Below are 20103 nucleotides of genomic sequence, written 5' to 3'. Positions count from 1 at the left end.
ACCACAGGGATTATTGTAACATCTCTGCCCCCCCCCCCCCGCCATCAGATCAAGGGCCATTCAGAGGTTATCCTTCTTATCTCCCAGAAAGGTAAGTCAGTTCCCATTCATCATGGGAGGTTATTGTTCTTGATGGGGTTACACTCCCTCTGAAGGAGCAGGTAAGTAGCTTGGGGGTACTTCTAGATCCTTGGCTATTGCTTGAGGCTCAGGTGCCTTCCATCAGCTTTGGCTGGTGCCCCAGCTGGGCCCCTATCTGGGCAGGGACAGCCTAACTTATGCTGTTCCTTATGCTCTGGTAACCCCTAGGTTAGATTACTCAGGTGTGACCAACTCCCAAGAGACTGCGATCTACTCACAGAGTTATAAACTGGCAGTGATCTGCCCGCTTTTGGGGGGTTCAGGTCAAAGTTGTTGAGCTTTTTAGGGAGGAGGAAAGCCTCAATTGGGGGGGTGCAGGGCAAAAATGTTGAGCTTTTCTTAGGGGAGCCAAAGTTGTTGAGCTTCTTTGGGGGGAGCCAGTTGGATGTGCCTGGATGACTGCATAGGGCTGCTTTTGAAGACTGTTTGGAAACTTCAGATAGCTTAGAATTCAGTGGCCAGTTTGCCCAATGGGTCAAGATGGTTTGAGCATGTTAAACCAATCCTGGCCTGACTGCACTGGCTGCCATTTAGTTTCCGGGCCCAATTCAAAATGCTGATTTTGACCTATACAGCCTTAAACGACTCAGGACCAGTGTGTTGGGACTAATGAGAGTTGTAGTTTAGCAACATTGCAGGCACGTCCAACAGGTGGAGCGGGATCTACCGGTAGATCACTGGCAGATAACTGGCTCCCCCCAAAGAAGCTCAACAACTTTGGCTCCCCTAAAAAAGCTAAAAAAACATTTCAGCCCTGCACCCCCCAAAAACAGGCCTTCCTCCTCCCTCAAAAAAGCTCAACAACTTTGACCTGAACCCCAAAAAAGGGGGTAGATCATTGCCAGTTTTTAAATCTTGTGAGTAGATTGCAATCACTTGGGAGTTGGCCACCCCTGATCTAGAGGAGAACCAAAAGTTCCCCAAACTAGTATTATAACTTACGGTAAGTATGGATCATTTGTTTGCAAGGCAGGTTATAAATATTCTAAATAAGTAATTCTTCCTAATAGTCTTTTCTTGGCCTGAAAACTGCATTTGTTTAACTGTACAGCAACTTAGTGGCTGATCTGTGATCATAATAATAGAGATTGGTTGGCTGAAATAAATAACCAATTGAGATAAAACTGGAATTCATTTTATTTTAACTATATACAACAAAGAAGTAAAATCGGCAGACACCTTTAAAAGTTCATCTACAGGCATTGAGGCAGATAATATTCTTTTATCAGATCCTTCTTCCAAGATCAAAAAAGTTGACTAAAACTATTGGTACGGTTGGTTTGCTAAGGTCTACTAACCCTAAAACTTTCCCATTTTTCCTACCAGTCTAAGCAGTGCAAAGTAACTCTAACTAATTCCCAGAATTGGCATCCTTCGGTCTGCGGAAGGGTGCTCTGAATGCTCCTCCCCCCCCCAAAAAAAAACTGAGGGGAGAAAAAGCTTATCTTTTTTTCTTTACAAAAAAAATTCAAGTGCATGACAATTATGTACAAAAACATGCACACCAACAACATATAAAATGTATGAAAGGTTCCATTTTGCACCCGTGTATAAAAGTGTCCTTGTGCAAGTATTCTTTCTGGACTGCCAAGAATTCCACATCTCAAATGGCTCTTCTTCAGCTGAACTTCGTTTTGCTCCTTTTCCTCATTGCTTGTTGGGCATTCAATTTGGGCGTCCCACCCCACTACACCCCTCTTCCTCCCCCTCCCCAAATCTTCCCGGTCCGTACAGGCAGAATTTCTCCTTTCCCTCTGGAATTCATTTTCCCCTCCTCCTTTGTTACTGAGGACCTGAAACAAACAAAGGTAGAAAATACATGTAAGTGAAACCAGTTTAGTACACAAGGAAAGGATGGAGAATTTGTGGACCCTCCAATTGTTATTGGACCCCAAAACCCATCAGCTCTGCCTCCAACTAATATGGCCAACAGGTGATGGCAGTTGCCTTGTAAGAGGGCAGACTGTTTCTCCATCCACACCATACGTTTAAAGCTCATTTATACCACTTAGCTTCCCACAGAGAATTCTGGGAACTGTAGCTCACCCCAAGTTACACAGAGCACTCTTCCCCTCACAGAGCAATTCCCAGAGTGCCCTGGGAAGAGGGGTTGATCAGTCTCTCTTCCAAGGGAACTCTGGGAATTGCAGCTCTCAAAGAGTTCCCAGGATTCTTTGGGGGAAGTCATGGCTGTTTAAGGTGGTATGACACTGCTTTAAATGTATAGTTCAGATGGGACCTCTCTTTCATCTAGCCTGCGTTCTTTGCTGAGAACAGCGTTCCAGTGACAGGGTGACATTGCACTGTGAATCTCCTTGCCTCCATCAATGGCAGCCAAAGCTGTGAAGTTCTGGAAGGGCAAAACTCAAAAAGGCATCCCATGGGTGCCATTTCCCCCCCCTCACGGTATTGAAATGAAAATAGCACTGCCATGATTCAAGGTGCCACGCAAACACCAGTCCTCTGCAAGAACGTGGATACTCTGAGCAGCCAAAGTTAAAAGAGTTTCTCAACATCCACCTTTCTCTTTCACTTGCTCAGGCTTGCTCCAGTTATGCACGTACCATCCACCTTCTCATCTTGTGGGTCTCCCTCTTCTGTTTCTTCTTCCTCATTCAGCTCTTCATCTTCCTCATCTTAAAAGGGTTTTTTGGGGGGGGGCGGGCGGGCGGAGAGATAAACAATGCAGGAGATTTAGAACCACCTTTTTCTACGAAGGAACCATCTACTGACATTTGATGCCAGGAGTTCAGTTAGGAAGGATCTTGCAAACACACCACATACATTTAGAGTACACCACCAGCCCAAAATAACCAGGGGAGCTGTAGTTCACCCCTCACAGAGCTACAACACCCTTAACAAACTACACTTCCCATTATTTTTTAGGGATGTGTGTGCTTTAAATGTATGGTGTGTGCACAGCCAACAATTATGGTAGCTCCCCTATTGTCTACTCCAGGGGTTGTCAACCTGGTCCCTGACGTCCACTAGTGGGCGTTTCAGGATTCTAGGTGGGCGGTAAGGGGTTCTATGGCACAAGCTGAATCCGCCTTCCATCGAGCACTGGTGGGCGGTAACGAAATTTTACCATCAAGAACGATGCATTAGTGGGCAGTAGGTATAAAAAGGTTGACTACCCCTGGTCTACTCTGATGAATGGCAGTGGCTGAGGCTAAGGTCTTTCCATTTCCTTTTACCAGATCCCTTTTAAACGAGATGCCAAGAACCAAACTGGAGACCGTCTGCATGAAAAAACATCTGTGCTCAATGGTTCCTCGCAGAAAACACTGGGAGGAAAGCAGTTTGCTCACTACAACTATCCTTTCAAAGGAACACAGAAGGGTGACTTAGACCAGATCAGACAGTTGGTCTGCCCAGTTTACCGGTAGTATTGTCTACACACTGATAATAATAATAATAATAATAATAATAATAATAATAATAATAATAATAATAATAATAATAATAATATATTATTATTATTTATACCCCGCCCACCTGGCTGGGTTTCCCCAGCCACTCTGGGCGGCTTCCAACAGAAAAATAAAACACAGTAATCTATTAAACATTAAAAGCCTCCCTGAACAGGGCTGCCTTCAGATGTCTTCTAAAAGTCTGGTAGTTGTTTTCCTCTTTGACATCTGTTGGGAGGGCGTTCCACAGGGCAGGCGCCACCACTGAGAAGGCCCTCTGCCTAGTTCCCTGCAACTTGGCTTCTCGCAACGAGGGAACCGCCAGAAGGCCCTCGGTACTGGAACTCAGTGTCCGGGCAGAATGATGGAGGTGGAGACGCTCCTTCAGGTATACTGGACCAAGGCCATTTAGGGCTTTAAAGGTCAGCACCAACACTTTGAATTGTGCTCGGAAACGTACTGGAAGCCAATGTAGATCTTTCAAGACCGGTGTTAATGTGGTCTTGGCGACCGCTCCCAGTTACCAGTCTAGCTGCCGCATTCTGGATTAGTTGTAGTTTCCGGGTCACCTTCAAAGGTAGCCCCACGTAGAGCGCATTGACTGGCAGGGGCTCTCTAGGGTTTCAGGTTGAAGACTCTTCCAGTCCTACCTGAAGATACTGAGGATTGAACCTGGGATGCTCTGCATATTTTGCACATGCTCTACTGCTGAGCTATGATCTCTTCCTCATAAGCAACAATGCATGGGATTCTCTGAAAACCTTTTGTGCCTAACGGGGCAGTATTTGAAAATATTATTTATTATTTCTAACTGTGCTAATAATCCATTATCTTTGTTTTGCAGGACAGTTGGCTTACAAGTAGAGGCAGTTTCATTAGTCTGCTCAACCTCTCTAATAACAGAAAACAAGGTGATGCAGCTGTCCTTAGTAGGGAGCAATGGACCTTAGCCACAGAGCAGTTGGGAGAGGCGATTGAGACACAAAAGGAATTTTCTCTGGCAAATTTCCCATTATGAATGTTTGCTCAGGAGAACACTTGACATATTTTCAATATTTACTAGGCATGCACCATACAGTGGTACCTCGGTTTATGAACACAATTGGTTCCGGAAGTCTGTTCATAAACTGAAGCGAACTTTCCCATTGAAAGTAATGGAAAGTGGATTAATCTGTTCCAGACGGTCCGCGGAGTACTTAAACTGAAGTGTTCATAAACTGAAGCGAACTTTCCCATTGAAAGTAATGGAAAGTGGATTAATCTGTTCCAGATGGATCCACGGCGTTCGTAAACCGAAAATTCGTAAACCGAGGTCCCACTGTATATCTGACAACTGCATGTGACCCCTTCAAGGAAACCCTGAAGGAAATTTGGTGTCAGTATTTGATAGGTGGTGTTTGACAGCTGGCATGCAATAGTACTTAGTATAGCTTGAGAGATAACTTGTAATGATTTTTTTGTATTAGTGACTGACTCATCTAGTTTCCATTTCTGTTGTATATTTGGAATTCTGGGGGTAGGGACTTGGTCTTGGTTTTATTGATCTGTAAATTATTTTGGAAGTTGTTGTTGTTAATATTAATTGGAGGGAAAAGATTCTTTAAATGACAAGAACACTGAAAAGGTGCCATGTTTACCATACCTGCCTCAAAGTCAAGGCTTCTCAAGGCTTCTGCAATGTTTTCCAGGTCTATGGTAAAATAATCCATGTTTTCAAAACCTGGCTCAATCTTCTCCAATTGAGCCCCTTTTGATGCCTCGATAATTCTACAGAGAAAACAGAATGGAAAGAGATGTTGTTTTTCTTCCTGCTCTTAGTGCGTTTCCCAATGCCATCATATACATGTCTACTCAGAGTCAATCCCCACTTAATTCAATGGGATTTGCCCCCAGGTAAGTAGGTAGAGGACCACACCTGTGCAGTGTAATTCACTCACAAGTAAGTTCTACAAGTATGCTCAGTGGGGCTTCTTCCCAGATGAGTGTTCCCAGAACTTCATTAACCCATTGTGTTGCTTCATTTTTGGTTATAACTCATCCTGAAATTTATTTCAAAGGATGGCTTTGCTTTGGTTCACCTATTGGGTTGATCCACACTTCCGATTGTTTTGTGCCTAAAAAGCAGGAGTCCAAGCAGTTTCCCACTTGACCTGCACTTTCTAGGCATGGGTTCAAGCCTTTTTCTTTTCTTTACCCTGCTCCATTCTCAGGGAAAACCCACTCTTTAGTGTTAAATCAGAGCAAACATCAGTCCAGAGAAAACCCAAATTGCTGTTTGCTCCAATAGAGCACTAAAGAGAAGTTTTCTGGAGGGTGTGTGGAAGAAGCGGAACAAGAGGAAGTGGGGATATGGAAGGTTCACATTTAATGCAAACTGAATAAAGCATACTTTATGATCATTATTCTGCCTCTCAATTTCTGCAAGGAGGAGTATTACAACTCAGCAAAGAAACAAAAAAACAGCACACCCCTTCTAAGCTGGTCAGCTCTGAAAAGGAGCCTTGTTTTTAAGCTTTCAATCAGAGAGAACTTCTCATTAGGATCCTGTATTCATTGAGAAGAACAGCATTACTATTTGCACACTGAAGCTGCAATTTAGAAAATTATGTTCCAGGACTTACGTTTTAATGAGCTGCTTGGCAGACTGGAATGAGGAAGAAAGAGGGAGGAGAGGGGGGGGGGGACAGAGAGTGATCATTAGTGGATAAAGACATTTCACTTTAAAACTGCTTCCACCCACCCCTTAGAGGCAGTATCTTAAAAGTTTGACCTGCTTTGATCATCTGCCCTTCCTCCAGGGATCCAAGGCAACATACATGGTTTCCCCTTCCTATTTCATCCTCACAACAACCTTATGAGGTAGGTTAGGCTGAGTGATAGCCCAAGGTTTTCTAATGAGTTTTCTGGTTGAAGGGGGATTAGAACTTGTGTTTCTCCTTTAGTCTCATAGTGGCCTACCTTCCAGGGTTGTTGTTGGAACTACTGAGATAGCATTTATATGGTATTTGGCATATGCTAAGTGATTCTTTTCAAATATTTTGATCTAGAGGCCAGTTTGGAGGTTGGGTCTCCTAAAGCAGCAGGTGGAGAGTTGAAAAAGGATACGCAAGGTCTCCCTTGGACTTATTTTGGGTAAAGTCCCTCTCTCCCTCAACTGTGATTGGTGCTAGCACTCAGCAGAATTTAATAGTAGATGGTGGGGTGGAGACATTTACCTGGCCGCCTGGCAGGTGAGTTGCTGCTGCTTCCTGGAAGAAGGAGGGAGATGCAGCGAAGAGGGTGGCACAGTGTGGAACAGGGAAGGGCGAGGCTACAAAGGAACGATCAGGAGACTAAAATGGGCTCCCAATTGTTCCTTTGCTGAAGTGAGGTGGGCTCCCAACAACCCATCAGCTGATAGGTGGGGGGGGTGGCTTGCTCAAGGAGGGGGAAGCAGTTTCTATTTCATGTCAACGGTTTCTTGCTCCCAGCAGTGCTCTTTGAAGTCCCCTTGTGCTGCTCCTTTCCACCCTGGAGGAGACTTGCAAATGGCTCTGTTGTGAGCTGTTTTGGGTGTCTCCTGCTGCACCTCCAACATCTTGAGAACCCTGCGCAAGGGATTTCAGCAGGTGGGCAGGGCAACCTGCTTTGTGAGTCATCTGCCATCACAACGGTGTCATGTGACTGACAGCTGGATTGCCCAGTCCATCTGTCAAAGTTGGCCGGCAGGGTTCCCCCCACCCCTGATCTAGGCCAGGAGGATGGCCGTTGCTGGACATGGATGGAATGGTATGTTGCCCCATGTGGAATCAGCCTTTTAAATTCTACTTCCAGTAGAAAAACAGTGCCTCGGCAGAGCTAAAGGTTCCTGATGTGCAAGCAACCATCCCTCCCTACTGCCAGTGATGGACCCACAATGGTCATAAAAGAAAATCCTGCAGTTATGATTATGATTGTCAAGGCCTGCTGCACCGAGTTTCTTGCAGCTATGGAAGGGAGCAGGAGGGCAATCTGGTCTTGGTCTCCAGCCAGAAGACAAAGAGGAGTTGGCCGCCCACTCCACTTCCTTAGCACAGGGCTGGAGAACCTATAGCTATCAAGATGCCGCTGGGCTCCCATCAGCCCCCACCAGCAACCCCAATGGCTAGTTATGATGGGAGTTGTAGTCCAGCCAACACCTGGTTGGCCATAAGGTTTGCCTCACCAAGAGAAAAGCAGCTCCTGCCTCTTCCTCCATGGACTGGATGGCGCTCTCCACCAGCTTGCTAGACTGCTCCAGTTGGTCTTTGTACTGCTGGATGAGGGTCTGCATGAAGCCAACTTTCTCTTCTTGCGCCTTGGAGATGCGCTCCAGCAGCCAACTCCGCTTCTCCTCTACAGTGGCAATGAGGGCTTCAAATTTCTCGCACAAGTCCTGCTTGACCTGCCGGCCATTCTCCTGCCAGGGATTGAGAGGAAAGAAGTGGATGAGGAACATGGCGGGTTTGCAGCGACTGCTTTGCCTAAATGGAGTAGCAGACTTCTCCCCTGATTTAGCTGTCCAGATTTGGAAAAAGAGGGAAGCCAGTGAACTTCGGAGACAGGCAGACATCTTTCTCCTCCCCAACGCCCCCCCCCCCGGCCTGTCAACACCTGCACCAGCCATTTCTCAGAGTTGAGTTTCCCTTCCGCCGCTCAGATTTCCAAGGGCTCAGTCATTTGTTGCATTCCTCACCTCGGTGGCTTTGCACGACTCTTCCAGCTGGTTGATGATCGTCTGCACTCTGTCATTGCCTGCCACCAACATAGAGATGCAGTTGGTCAGCTCCGTCTGTGTGTGAGAGAAGGCAACAAAAATAGATTGGAATCCTGCGTGCCCCTTCCCCTTCGAGAGAAAGGGCATGCCATGCTGTTTCTCTGGATAATAGTGAAAGAAGGGATGGCTATGGGAATAAATGAAAGGTCCTAATAGAGGAGATAAAGAGGAACCCTCTAATTTGGGTCAGGACAGGGCTGGGGGGACTTGTAATACAAACAGCCCCAGCCTAGATTGGCTTGCTTCCCTTTCTCCTCTAGCCCCTTTCCCTTTCATGCCATGTCTAGTTAGACTGTAAACTGGTGGCAGGTACTTGGGAGGGGGTTGTACAGTGCAGAAAACATTTATCATTATCATTATTAACTCAGGTGCCATTTGCCCCCAGCACATCACAGCCCAAGACCCCATGTCTCTGAAAGAATGGGGCAGGACTTATTAAGGAAACAGAGAATGTTGCTAAGAAAACCTCAGCTCAGTGGTTGCTTCTGCAAACCCCTCTCCTCATGCTCCCTGCAAATTCAACACCTTGCAGACCTGATGGCTTCTGAAGACACCTTCACATGATCCTTTCAGCCCCTGGGAGACAATGTGCTTTTCACCAAGCAGAAGCCAGCACAGATGGTCTTTTGTCACCTGGACGCTTGGCAACACACACACCCTGCCGCCGCCCCCACCTCCTCCTCCTCCTCCTCCAGGGATCCAAAAAGCTGTCTGAACTGTGGCTCTCACATGGACATTGTGCCGTGCACAGCTTGGCCTGGGTTGGTTGGGTGAGTGGGCCTTGGGGCAATTGTTTTGTCCCTATCATGACGCAAACAGTGCAACTGACATTGGCCAAAGCTCAACCTAGCTTTGTGGTGAGAAGGATGAGTTGCACTGTGAGCTGTGAATGGTGACGAAGCCATTAGGTGATCAACTTATCCCTGCATGGCAGGTTTATTTATTTTATAGCTGCAACTTCCACACACGGGTTCTACTCTCAACACCGGAAAATGAACCCGGGGCCTTCTGCATGCCAAAGAGATGCTCTACCATTGGGCTATGGCCCTTCGCTGTGCTTGCAGTGGGGAAGGGACCCAGTGATTGATTTGTTTGACTCCTGTGAGATAAATCATGGCACACATCCAATAAGACCAGGGAAAGACCTCCAGCCACCCAGCCCTGCTCACAGCTGCTCCTTTGGGACTGAATGCCTTTCTGAGGGGTCCACCACCGCTCTCAAGTGACTCTAAATATAATCTGCTGGTAGCTGCTTGGAGACTGCAGTCATCTGTGTATATCCATACCAGCTGTGTTAGCGGTCAAAGGCTATTCCTGAAAGGCACAGCGCAGCACCTCCTGATGTCTCCAATCACCTCTCAGCCCAAATGGGAGATGCTCCCTCCTTCTCCATCTGCATGCCAAGCAATGAGATGTGAACCCCTCTAAGGTCAAGGGACTGAACCCTTTTGTCCTTGGGCAATGCACCAAGGTTTCCTAATGGGTCCCCTTTTCGCTCTAATGTGGTAGTGTCCAATACTTGCGCCATCCAGGTAGGACTTTGGGGCAGAAATCCAGGGCCCCACTTGGGAGACTGAGCGGGTGGGTACCAAAACATAGCAGGTCTGGCTTGCCACAAGTGAAATAATGCCCATTGCCACCTTAAGAGTCCCCTCCTCATCAATAAGACAATTAGCTCTGGAATAAAAAATGGTCTAACTACCCCTTGAGATTCCTCCAAAGCTTATCAAGGATTCCTCAATGAGAAGATCAGTAATGGTGAACAACAGCTTTCCTTGAAAGACAGCTTATGCCCTACCACCAACAAGCCAGCCATGTGTGGGAGGTTTCGGTAGGGTTATTTATTTACATTGTGAAGAAAGCAGGGTCCCTTTTTTGGCAATTGGATAGAGGTGCAAAAGGGTGGCCTAGGGAGAGTCCCAAAGGTTGGGTGGAGAAGACTGGAGGGCCGTGTTTGGCCCCTAGGTTTGAGGTTCCCTGCTCTTGTAATAATGTTCAACAACCTGCAGACTTTCCATGGCAAGGGCTTTGGAGTTCCCCTGCAGATCAGCCAATTGGGGGGGGGGAAGGGTTTTCTGGAGGCAAAAATTAATAAATCAATCAATCAATAAAAAGTTTGAAAACGAGTGTAAAGCCGTTGAAAGCAACAGCTGGTACCTTTTGGCCCTGAAAGACACTTTGAAGGGGCGCCACTTCACAGTCTTTGTGAGCCCCAAAGACTTTGCACATGGAGCAGGTGGGCACCTCACAAGTTAAGCAATAGATGTTGATCTTCTCATCTTCATGTTCCTTGCACATTGGGTGGTTTCCTTTCTTCAGGGGTCGGCTGGAGAAAACACAAAAGAAGCCAGTTGGACAGATGAGACCCTTAGTCCTGGACATAATGAACTTCTGTTTAAAGACAAGCACACACATTCCCTCCTCTTTTCTCATCTTAATGACGTCTTTTTATTTATGGGAATAAAGCCAGAGTTCACATGTGAGTTTGGTTAAATGGGAACAGTGGCTCAGGTGTGTTTCTCCATCAGCAACCAACCGCTACAACAGAGATGCACAAATCTGTCAATTTCTGTCTTTCTCTGCTTCTCATTTCCCCATTCCAATTCCACATCAACTAATATTTTTTTTCCTTTTAAAAAGGCCACACTATTTTTCGTGTGCACATTTCTTCTCAGCTATGCATCTTTGTACACATCTTGCCTAATATATCCATTTTGCAAGCTTCCCCCTCCCCCATATGATGTAGTTTTGTACATCATTTTCGCTCATCTATTCATTTTTGGCATGCTTTTTGCATCACAAAATTTGGAGAAGTGCAGATTTCAAAGGATAGTTGTGTGTTCAGTTCACACTGGTTTGCTCATCTGCAAATCTGATGAGCATCCCCTCAATTCCTTCTTCCAAGTCATTTATAAAGACGTTGAACAACAACGGACTCAGGATAGAACCACCTGTCACTCTTTTCCAGGATGACGAGGAACTGTTAGTGAGCAGTCTCTGGGTTTGTCAATCAGCTACAAATCTACTTAACAGTTACTTTATCCAGTCCACATTTACCAGCTTCTCTGCAAGAATATAATGGGGGATGGATTTGACATACTAGACCCTGGCCATCTCTTTGTACAGTAGGAATTGGAATGACTCCCAGCACCTCTCTAATATTAACCTCCACACTGAGGTTATGTTTAGACCTTGCTTCTGTGCGTGCCAAAGTGTCCAAGAAGCTAACTCTGGCTCTGCAGAGCTGTTGATCTTATTTTTGGAAGCCAATGCTATTTCTTCACTCTGGGCAGGACTTAATGACACCCCACTCCCCCACAAAGCATCATCAGTGCCTCCCCTACTATATTCAGATACCTCTCTAATAATTCCACTTCCTCTAATGGAAATGGATTGGTGCATGTGTGCTGGGTTCCTATAGTCCTCCCAGTGTTCCTGTACAGGTCTGCTTTTTCCTGCCCGCTTTCTAACAAATGGATCCTTCCCAAATATGAATGACAACCATGCTTCTCCCTCAAAGCACAGGAAGCTGCCTTTATCCCATCTCTCTCAGTATTGTCTACTGGTTGGCAGTAGCTTTCCAGGGTTTCAGACGAGGCGTCTCCCGGGCTTACCTGAAGATGCTGGGGATTGAATGTGGAATCTTCTGCATGCAAAGCAGATGCTCTGCCTCTGAGCTATGACTTCCCCCTTGAGCTATGGCAAACAGGAGGAAGGCAGCTGTGATACAAACCTGGTATATTCCTGCTTGTAGATATCAATGATGTTCTCCACCAGTAGATTCCTCTGCAGGCCATAGACTCCGTGGCGGTCCAGGATGACTTCGTGGCGGCAGGAGGGGCAGCGGAACCGTCCCCCTGATATGGTAGTCCCCCGGGCCGTTTGCCAGTATGGGTTAGCAGCCTGCAAGTGCCATCAACAATGTAAGGGCAAAGTTCAGTAATCTTCCCAATAAATAATAATAAATAAATCACAAAGGACCCCACAAAACTACCAATCCTACCACTGTTTGGCCTGGAAAGGATGACGTGAGGGCTCAACTATTCAAGTATCATCACAGTTATCCGGTGACCCTTGAAAGAATGATTCATAGTTGTCCTTATGGGATGGGAAAACCCCATCATGCTTTGCACTTGTATCAGAGCATGACATTGGAAAGCTGGCCAAGTGGATGATCCGACCAGATGTTATCTACTCTTTTTGGATTTTTCACATGTCTTCCTGATGCTGAGATTTCCCCACCTGTGTTGTAGCTGAATACTGGTAAAACCTGGAGGTCTACCGGTTCACTATTCTTCTTGTTGTTTTTTTCAAATAATTTTTATTGAAGATTTTCAATTTAGACATTTTTCATATCATCATAACATAAGCAATTATCCTAAGAACAATAAAACTTTTTTTTAAAAAAAAAGGCACAAGGAAAAAAAGAATAAAAGAAAACAAGAAAAAAGAAAAATAGGAAACAGCAAAAAGAAAAAGAAAAAATTCTTTAAATCTTATCTAATAATCATTAACATAACTTCGGCTTCCCCGTCCCTCCCTCCCCGAGTTCATTTTAAACCCCACTTCAGCAATTTTCTCATTTAATCAATTACCCTTATGTCGTAACATAAATTATTACTTAATCAATTATGTTCATCTTACATAAACTTCTATCCAAAAAATATTCAATCAAATATCTAAACTAAAACCCCTTAGCCTATAATTTCCCTAAAAAATATTCCCAATCTTTTACTTACTAAAATCACCGTATAATATATTGAATCCTTTCTAAACACCCCCCTCCTTCCCCTGATTGGCGATTCCCTGCAAACTTTGGCCAGCTCCTTTTAACAATCCGTTTTCAAACCATTTAAATCATCCCCTGTTAAAATTCATTTTATTTTTCACCCCACTCCATCCCTTACCCACTCCATGCCCCCTCCCTCTTTCCACTTTTTCTTCTGTTGTTCAAATCTCTTTCTCCACCTCCCTTTCCCGACTTTCTTCTCTTCTCCCCCCCAAAGCCATAACTTTCTCAAAACTTCTATCTTTGTCTGATTAACCTTGACCAGAATCTGGACTCCCTCTCCCACTGAGAGTCCAGGATTCTGAGTCGAAGCCATCTGCGTAAGCTCAATGTCCTTTGCAACTTCTCCCACAAGTTGCTCCGGTTCTTCAATTTTCGGCTCTTCTGTCTCATCTTGTAATTCCAAAGTATCATTTAGGGGAAACTTTTGTATCACTTCTTTAAGACATTGTGTCTGTCTCCCGTATTCCTGAACATCTTCTCCCAGCTCTTGAACTAATTGCAACAAAAGTTGCAGTCTATCGTTATCCAGCTGGGTATTCATTGTTATGTCTGTCCAATTCCTTTGTGTTCTCAGGTTACAATGGAGGGCGCATGGTGTCTTTTCCCAAAGATGGCGCACATTCCTTGCCAAGTCTGCTTCAATCCTTTAATTACTTCTTAGTCCTTTATTTATTTATAAAATCCAACGTCACTTTTCCCGGTTAAAACATTCTTTTCCCAAAGTTCTAATATTTCCGCGCCTAGTTTGACAGTTCAAGAATTCCTTTTTTAAAGTAACTTCTTAGTAACTATTATTGTTTTAACTAGTAATGCAGGAGAAGTTTGATTCGCCTCACATTTAAAGCTGAATTCATCACAATTTGCACTTTCTGAAAATGTATGAGAACCAAAACACAGCCATCCATCAACATTCACACCTCCAAATTTTCTGATGCAGTTCAACAACCAATGTAACAAAAATGCATATATAAGGGGGGGAGATGTGCATAAAAATGAATGTATTGGTGAAGATAACATACAAAAATGCATTGTACTAGGAGATACTGTAATTGCTTGCAAAAATGAGCACACGAGTCAAAGCTGCAAAAAATGTGTATATAAGGAGAGTTCTACACCAGGCATAGACAAACTCTAGTCCTCCATATGTTTGGGACTGCAATTCCCATCATCCCTAGCTAACAGGACCAGTGGTCAGGGATGATGGGAATTGTAGCCCCAAACTTCTGGAGGGCCGGAGTTTGCCTATGCCTGATCTACACTAAAATGCTGAATACTTTTCATGAGGATTAAAATAATAATAACTGCAAGTTGCTGCAGAAATGTGAATTGAATTTAAGATTAGAAACAGGAGAAACTGAAAGTGGCAGATTTCCGCCCCATCCCTAACTTATAAAGACAAGAACTGAAGAACGCAAAAATAGCTCTTTGCTGAATAAGACTAAAGTCCAAAGCAGCTGAGCAACCTCTGGAGCAGGCATCCCCAAACTGCAGCCCTCCAGATGTTTTGGCCTACAACTCCCATGATCCCTAGCTAAGAGGACCAGTGGTCAGGGATGATGGGAATTGTAGTCCAAAACATCTGGAGGGCCGAAGTTTGGGGATGCCTGCTCTGGAGTGTGAAAGGTGCCCCACACTTCATCATGGATAATACCCATTGAATTTAAGTCTATGCTCCATGAATTTCTATGACCCAGAGATGGACAACACACGGTACCCTCCAGATGTTGCTGTACTACAACTCCCATCATTCCTGGCCATTGACCATGCTAGCTGGGGCAGATGGGAGCTTGAGTCCAACAATAACTGGAGCTCCCCAGTTCCCTATCCCTGACCTAATTCCTTTTTAAAAGCCCATCTAAGCTAGAGTGTGGGGTGTGAAGTACTTTCTTTTGGTCCATCCTGTGCCTGCTGCAAATCACATCCATTAGATAATGACTGTGAGAGAAGCCGCTCCAGCCCTTGATTAATTTTCAGCCTGTTGATGAGCAAATCTGAATGGGTTGGACAACCCTTAATAGGAACAGGCCACTTGCTCCAATCCTCTTTAGCAGAGCTCAGATCCAACTTTTGAGCAACAGGTTAATTTCAGTGTTACCGGTAGAGATGGTTCAAGTGGGGGATTATAAGGGAAAGAAGTGTTTTGTTATTTAAGAGGAGCTGAAACAGTGTTGGAATTTATTTATTTTACAATAGCTTCTTGTGACTGCACCATGAACTGCCAGCAGTACAAAATGGATGCTGGTGGGAAGGAAGATTCTGTAGGTCTATCCATGGCTGCTCATCACTATGACTATGCACCTTCTCCAGATTTTGGATCTGGTATGTCACTGATTATCATTTACTGCCACGCAAGAGCAGGAAAGGGTCACTGCTGCCTTGCCCTGTTCGTGAGCTTCCTGGAGGCATCTGGTTGGCCATTGTGGGAACAGAATGCAGGGCTAGGGTAGGCCTTTAGAGTATCTAGCAGGGCTGTTTTAAGGGTCTTATCATAAAGGAAGAAGAAGTCTGTGACAGCCAGAGATGGGGGAGAAATTCAATTCATTTAAAAGAGAATCTATCAAATTTGCACGTTCCATCAATAGATATATGAAGGCCCAAACCAATGAATATTAAAAGGGACAGAGAGGATATAGGTATACATATGAGTAAAGGAAGAGTAAAAAGGCGCAATATAAGACTGGCTGGAAAACACAATAGGGTGGGTGGAGGGTGGGTGGTGGGGGTGGTTGATGAGATGTAAATTGCCTTTCGATTAAGCAAAGATTATTTATTATTTGTTGTATTTTTTGTTAGGTTGTGATAATTTTTGATTATTATTTACTATATATTTTTTGGTTTGTGTATGGCAAATTGTTTGTAAATTCTTGCAAAAAAATAAGTTTATTTTTTTAAAAAATAAAATAAATTTGCACGTTCCAAAGCAACATGAGATCTGAAACACCAGCATCCTCTGAAATCTGCACTTTTCTGACTGTTGCGATGCACAAAAACGCATTAGGTAAAACTGTGGACCGGCTTTCCCTAAAACTCTGCTTCTAGAAGCTCATGAGGTATCTTCACACCAGATGGTTCTCCTCCATGAAAGTATTACAGTGGTGCCTCGCTTAACGAATGCCCTGCTTAACGAAATTTCCGCTTAACGAAATGTTTTTTCTAACGGAGGTTGCCTCGCTAGACGAATGCGTTTTACGAAAAATTCGTCTAGCAAATCGCGGTTTCCCATAGGAATGCATTGAAATTCAATTATTGCGTTCCTATGGGCAAAAAAAAAAAATCAAAAAAAATTCAATGCATTCCTATGGGATTCGCTAGACGAATTTTTCGTTATAAGAAAAGACCTGTGGAATGAATTACATTCGTCTAGCGAGGCACCACTGTAATTAGTTTCTTTTCTTTAAAAAAAAATCTACAAATGACACATTCACACATGTATTTGTCACATGACCCAGTGGACATGTGGGTTTTCCTGGATGGAAATTATGCCTATGCAGGAAGCCATCTTGCGAGAAGCAGCCCTTGGTGATAAGGAACAACAGGTCTGGTTTGGGTTTCAACAAGCACCTCACTCCCTGCCTTCCCCTCCACAATTGGCTGTCAAACTGTAAGACCCTTGGAATACTTTAATCTCCCTGTCCCAGCAAACAGAATCCAATTTCTCCTCTGCCCCTGGGTTTTCCTTCCTGCCTCTCCTTGTTTTGTTGCCTTGGAGGTTTGGCAACAACAATCAACACACTTTGGGAAGGCGGTGTAAGAAGTTAAACAGGCCCCCTAGAGGCCCAGCACTCTTATCAACTGGCTCCTGGCCACAGCTTCTCTTGGGAAGTGGTCTTGGTGCACTTCAACAAACTGAAATTTGAATTTTCAAGGGGATGAGACCCCTGGCAAAAGTAATGAAGGATATTTCACAGTTATCATGATTTTCATTATATTTAACTCATGTTGCAACTAAAGTACATTGATACAGTACATCCTTTTTCATTTCCTTCTTGCATTTTGGCACAATGCTGCTAATGAGTTTCCTCAATGCTGGCTCATCTTGTCCTTCCAGTTATTGAGTCAATAGATCAATTAATGGGATTGGGCAGAGGGTGATTTCTTTCAGAACATAACATTCTGTTCAGGGATGAAATAAGAACACGGAACTGCGCTTGGAATTAGCCAGAGGGGAACCCTACTTGGATCATTCTGTAAAACGTCAAATAATATTGTGAAAGACTAACCGTTTCATTATGGCATAAACTTTTGTGGATTGGAGTGCACTTCCTTTAGTTCACAAAAGTGAATCCCATAATAAAGTTTTAAGTCTAAGGCAGCTGTACTAGCCAAGGTGGTGCTCTCCAAACGTTGTTGGACTACAACTCCCATCTTCCCTGACCATGTTGGCTGGGGCTGATGGGAGTTGTAGTCCACAACACCTGGCGGGCACCACCTTGGCTACTCCTGTTTTAAGGCCTCACAACAGACTAAACAGCTATTTCCCTGCTGGCAATTCCAGGCCATGTAGCACCAAGGTTGAGTTGAGATTTTTTATTTTCAACTAGAAAATGGCAACGTTGCATTTGACAACCTGATCTTGGGGGCTGGGTATTCAGGCAGTTGGGAGAGGGGTTTCATGGAATTCTCTGGCTCCGTTGGTATCTTTGAGTCCTTCTGGGGACAGAGCTTGGTTTTCTCGAGTCAAGGGAAATCTTTTCCACACTCATATAAAAGGGGCGCATTGGCCTTTGAGTATTTGTAGGTATATAACACTATGATGGAGACCATTCTTCATTGTATAAGTGGATAAATAAGAAACTGGTACATATTGGATGAACCAGACTATTATGTGACACTTAGGGCTGTGAAAACTTTTATAATAATTTATTACTTATACCCTATCTGGCCTATCCTCCCCAGCCACTCTGGGCGGCTTTCAACAGGGTATTAAATTTTAAATGGCTTTATGGAAGCAGAAGACATAGAAGCATAGAATTGTAGTTGGAAGGGACCGTGAGGGTCATCTAGTCCAACCCCCTGCAAGGCAGGAATCCTTTGCCCAACATGGGGCTCGAACCCACAACCTTGAGATTAAGTCTCATGCTCTACCAACTGAGCTATCCCTCAGGCTCATGCACTTACCATTTTAGATTATAATGAATGGTAATAAGTGACAGGCAGTTGTAACAGAATAGTGCACTTTGTAGTGGGTTAATGCATTTTGCATATACCAATTTTGTTACTGTTTCTATGCAACCGATTGGTTAACGAGCAAAAATTCTGTTGCTATTGACATATAGGTCTATGATTTAAGATACAAAGTCCCACCCAAGGATGACAGGATGGCATAGTAGGCTCTTCACCTATTACTGGTGTGCATAAGGGGCATAAGAAGCATGAGGAGCAGGGGGACTTTTCAAGCTCCACCCCTGACATCTTCCCTTCTTTCACAGCTGTATGTTGTGGAAGAGAAAAGCCCAACGCATGAGCTCCTGCTCTCTAGAAGAGGCTCCATGTGATCGGTATACCAGCACAGCCAGGTGTCCTGATGTGGGCGGGACCAGAGGCAAAAGTGGGTTCAGCAACCCAGGTAATTTTTGCTGTTGGCTCATTTTAATACACACACTCTCGCACACACCCCTCTAGGAAAGCAATAAACAATATCAGAGTTCAAGGGCACATTCCAGCCAGGCAGAAGCACCCAAGGGGCCTGCAAAGCAGGGCCAGTGAGGGACGTGGCCTGGGGACAGGGTGTGTGGCAGTACAAGGGTGGGACCTGGGAGAGGTCCAAGGGCCAGAGGGAGAGGCCCAGAAGGTTGCATTTGGCCCCTGGGATGGAGGCTCCCTTTCCCTGCTCTGTACACTTAGGTTTTGCACATGAATAACATGTGAGGAGGGCTGTTGATCTCTTTCTAGGACCCTAACCATGCTCACTTGGCCATAAGTCAAAGACTGCCGTCTTAGGCAAGCATTCTTGGAAGGAAGTCCTGTTGAAATCAGTGGGACCTGCTTCTGAATAAGCATGGATAGGAGCATGTAGGCTGTACATTTGAAGCACATTTACAGTTCATTGCTTCCCCAAAGAATCCTTGGAACTGTAGTTTGTTAAGGGTGCTGGGAATTGTAGCTCAGTGAAGCTATTAGTTTGTACCCACTTGGGAGGGGGGACCTCAGGGTTCTGGTAACTGCCCCCCTCCCAGTAGAATCCACAAACCTGAGATATGCACACCACACGGGGGATATTGTTCGGGGATGAACCCAGATCTTCTACCCTTTCCCCCTCCTTCTTCTTTTTAGGTTGGGTTGCATCTTAATTTGCACAGAGGTGGTCTATACATTTAAGTGGCAAAACTCCCCGCTGCTCTCCCCCCACCTAAAACACACCCACAGCACCCCCACAACACCCCCCCCGGTCATCCCAGCACACACCTTGGCCAATGCTAGGACTGGCCAATACTAACCTGGAAGACGTCGTTGGCGCATTTCCTGCAGAGGTTATGCTGGCATGGTAAGATCACCACAGGCTTGGAGAACATCTCCAGGCAGATGGGGCAAATCAACTGTTTCTCCAGATTCTCCATGGGGTTAGAGTCCCGGATGATGCTCGACTGGTAATCCATTGCCCCCTTCGGTGCTTCCAAATTATATCCTTTTTCTTTTCTTTTTAAGCGACTGCAGAGAGACTCCGTGCGGACGGTCTTACCGTCTGCGTCTGGGTTCTAGAACTGTGTGCGCTGACCCTTCAAGCAAACCTTTGGGCTTCTGCACTTTGTCTGAGACAGCTCCTCTGCTCTATTTATATCATCTGAGTCACATGTGCCTTGGCTGGCAGGATCAGTTGGGAAGAGGGTCGTGTTTCCTAAAGGCTGACATTCTGTCACATGGGGAGGGGTGACCCCTCCAGAGAGAGGTCTGTAAACAAGGCTGAGGACAATTTGTTCGAAGGCTGGGAAGTCAACTTCCAGGGATGTATATTATTTTCCTCCTCTGCTGCAGCCGGCAGTGTC

The 20103-nt window shown here is 45.0% G+C and overlaps 1 protein-coding gene across 3 annotated transcripts; it reads right to left on the bottom strand.

Annotated features, from left to right (window-relative positions):
- Positions 1 to 1254: 1254 nt before the first annotated feature.
- Positions 1255 to 19866, bottom strand: TRIM63 (tripartite motif containing 63). Of its 3 annotated transcripts, none has more exons than XM_035119658.2 (9): positions 19558 to 19866; positions 12062 to 12231; positions 10486 to 10654; positions 8248 to 8343; positions 7738 to 7971; positions 6176 to 6198; positions 5197 to 5321; positions 2662 to 2777; positions 1255 to 1934 (listed from the first exon to the last, which is right to left on the bottom strand). In XM_035119658.2, exons 1-8 carry the CDS (start codon positions 19714 to 19716, stop codon positions 2671 to 2673), a joined length of 1083 nt encoding a protein of 360 aa, XP_034975549.1. In that variant the 5' UTR covers positions 19717 to 19866; the 3' UTR covers positions 1255 to 1934; positions 2662 to 2670. The 3 variants fall into 3 exon arrangements, with proteins under 3 accessions (XP_034975549.1, XP_034975550.1, XP_034975551.1); XM_035119659.2 differs by having other exon boundaries at positions 2706 to 2777; XM_035119660.2 differs by lacking the exon at positions 2662 to 2777.
- Between the last annotated feature and the right edge of the window lie 237 nt (positions 19867 to 20103).

This window comes from Zootoca vivipara, chromosome 6 (assembly GCF_963506605.1).
Source record: "Zootoca vivipara chromosome 6, rZooViv1.1, whole genome shotgun sequence".
NCBI lineage: Eukaryota > Metazoa > Chordata > Lepidosauria > Squamata > Lacertidae > Zootoca > Zootoca vivipara.
This window is presented reverse-complemented; position numbering and strand designations above follow the sequence as displayed.

What these genes read in the sequence shown, in the direction of transcription:
- TRIM63 (XM_035119658.2), bottom strand. Translation starts at nt 19,716, where the DNA reads ATGGATTACCAGTCGAGCATCATCCGGGACTCTAACCCCATGGAGAAT. An exon ending in GTGTCTTTCAGGGCCAAAAG is followed by an intron (nt 8,344 to 10,485) that starts GTACCAGCTGTT and finishes TCTCACACACAG; the next exon opens with ACGGAGCTGACCAACTGCAT. An exon ending in AGTCGTGCAAAGCCACCGAG is followed by an intron (nt 7,972 to 8,247) that starts GTGAGGAATGCA and finishes AATCCCTGGCAG; the next exon opens with GAGAATGGCCGGCAGGTCAA.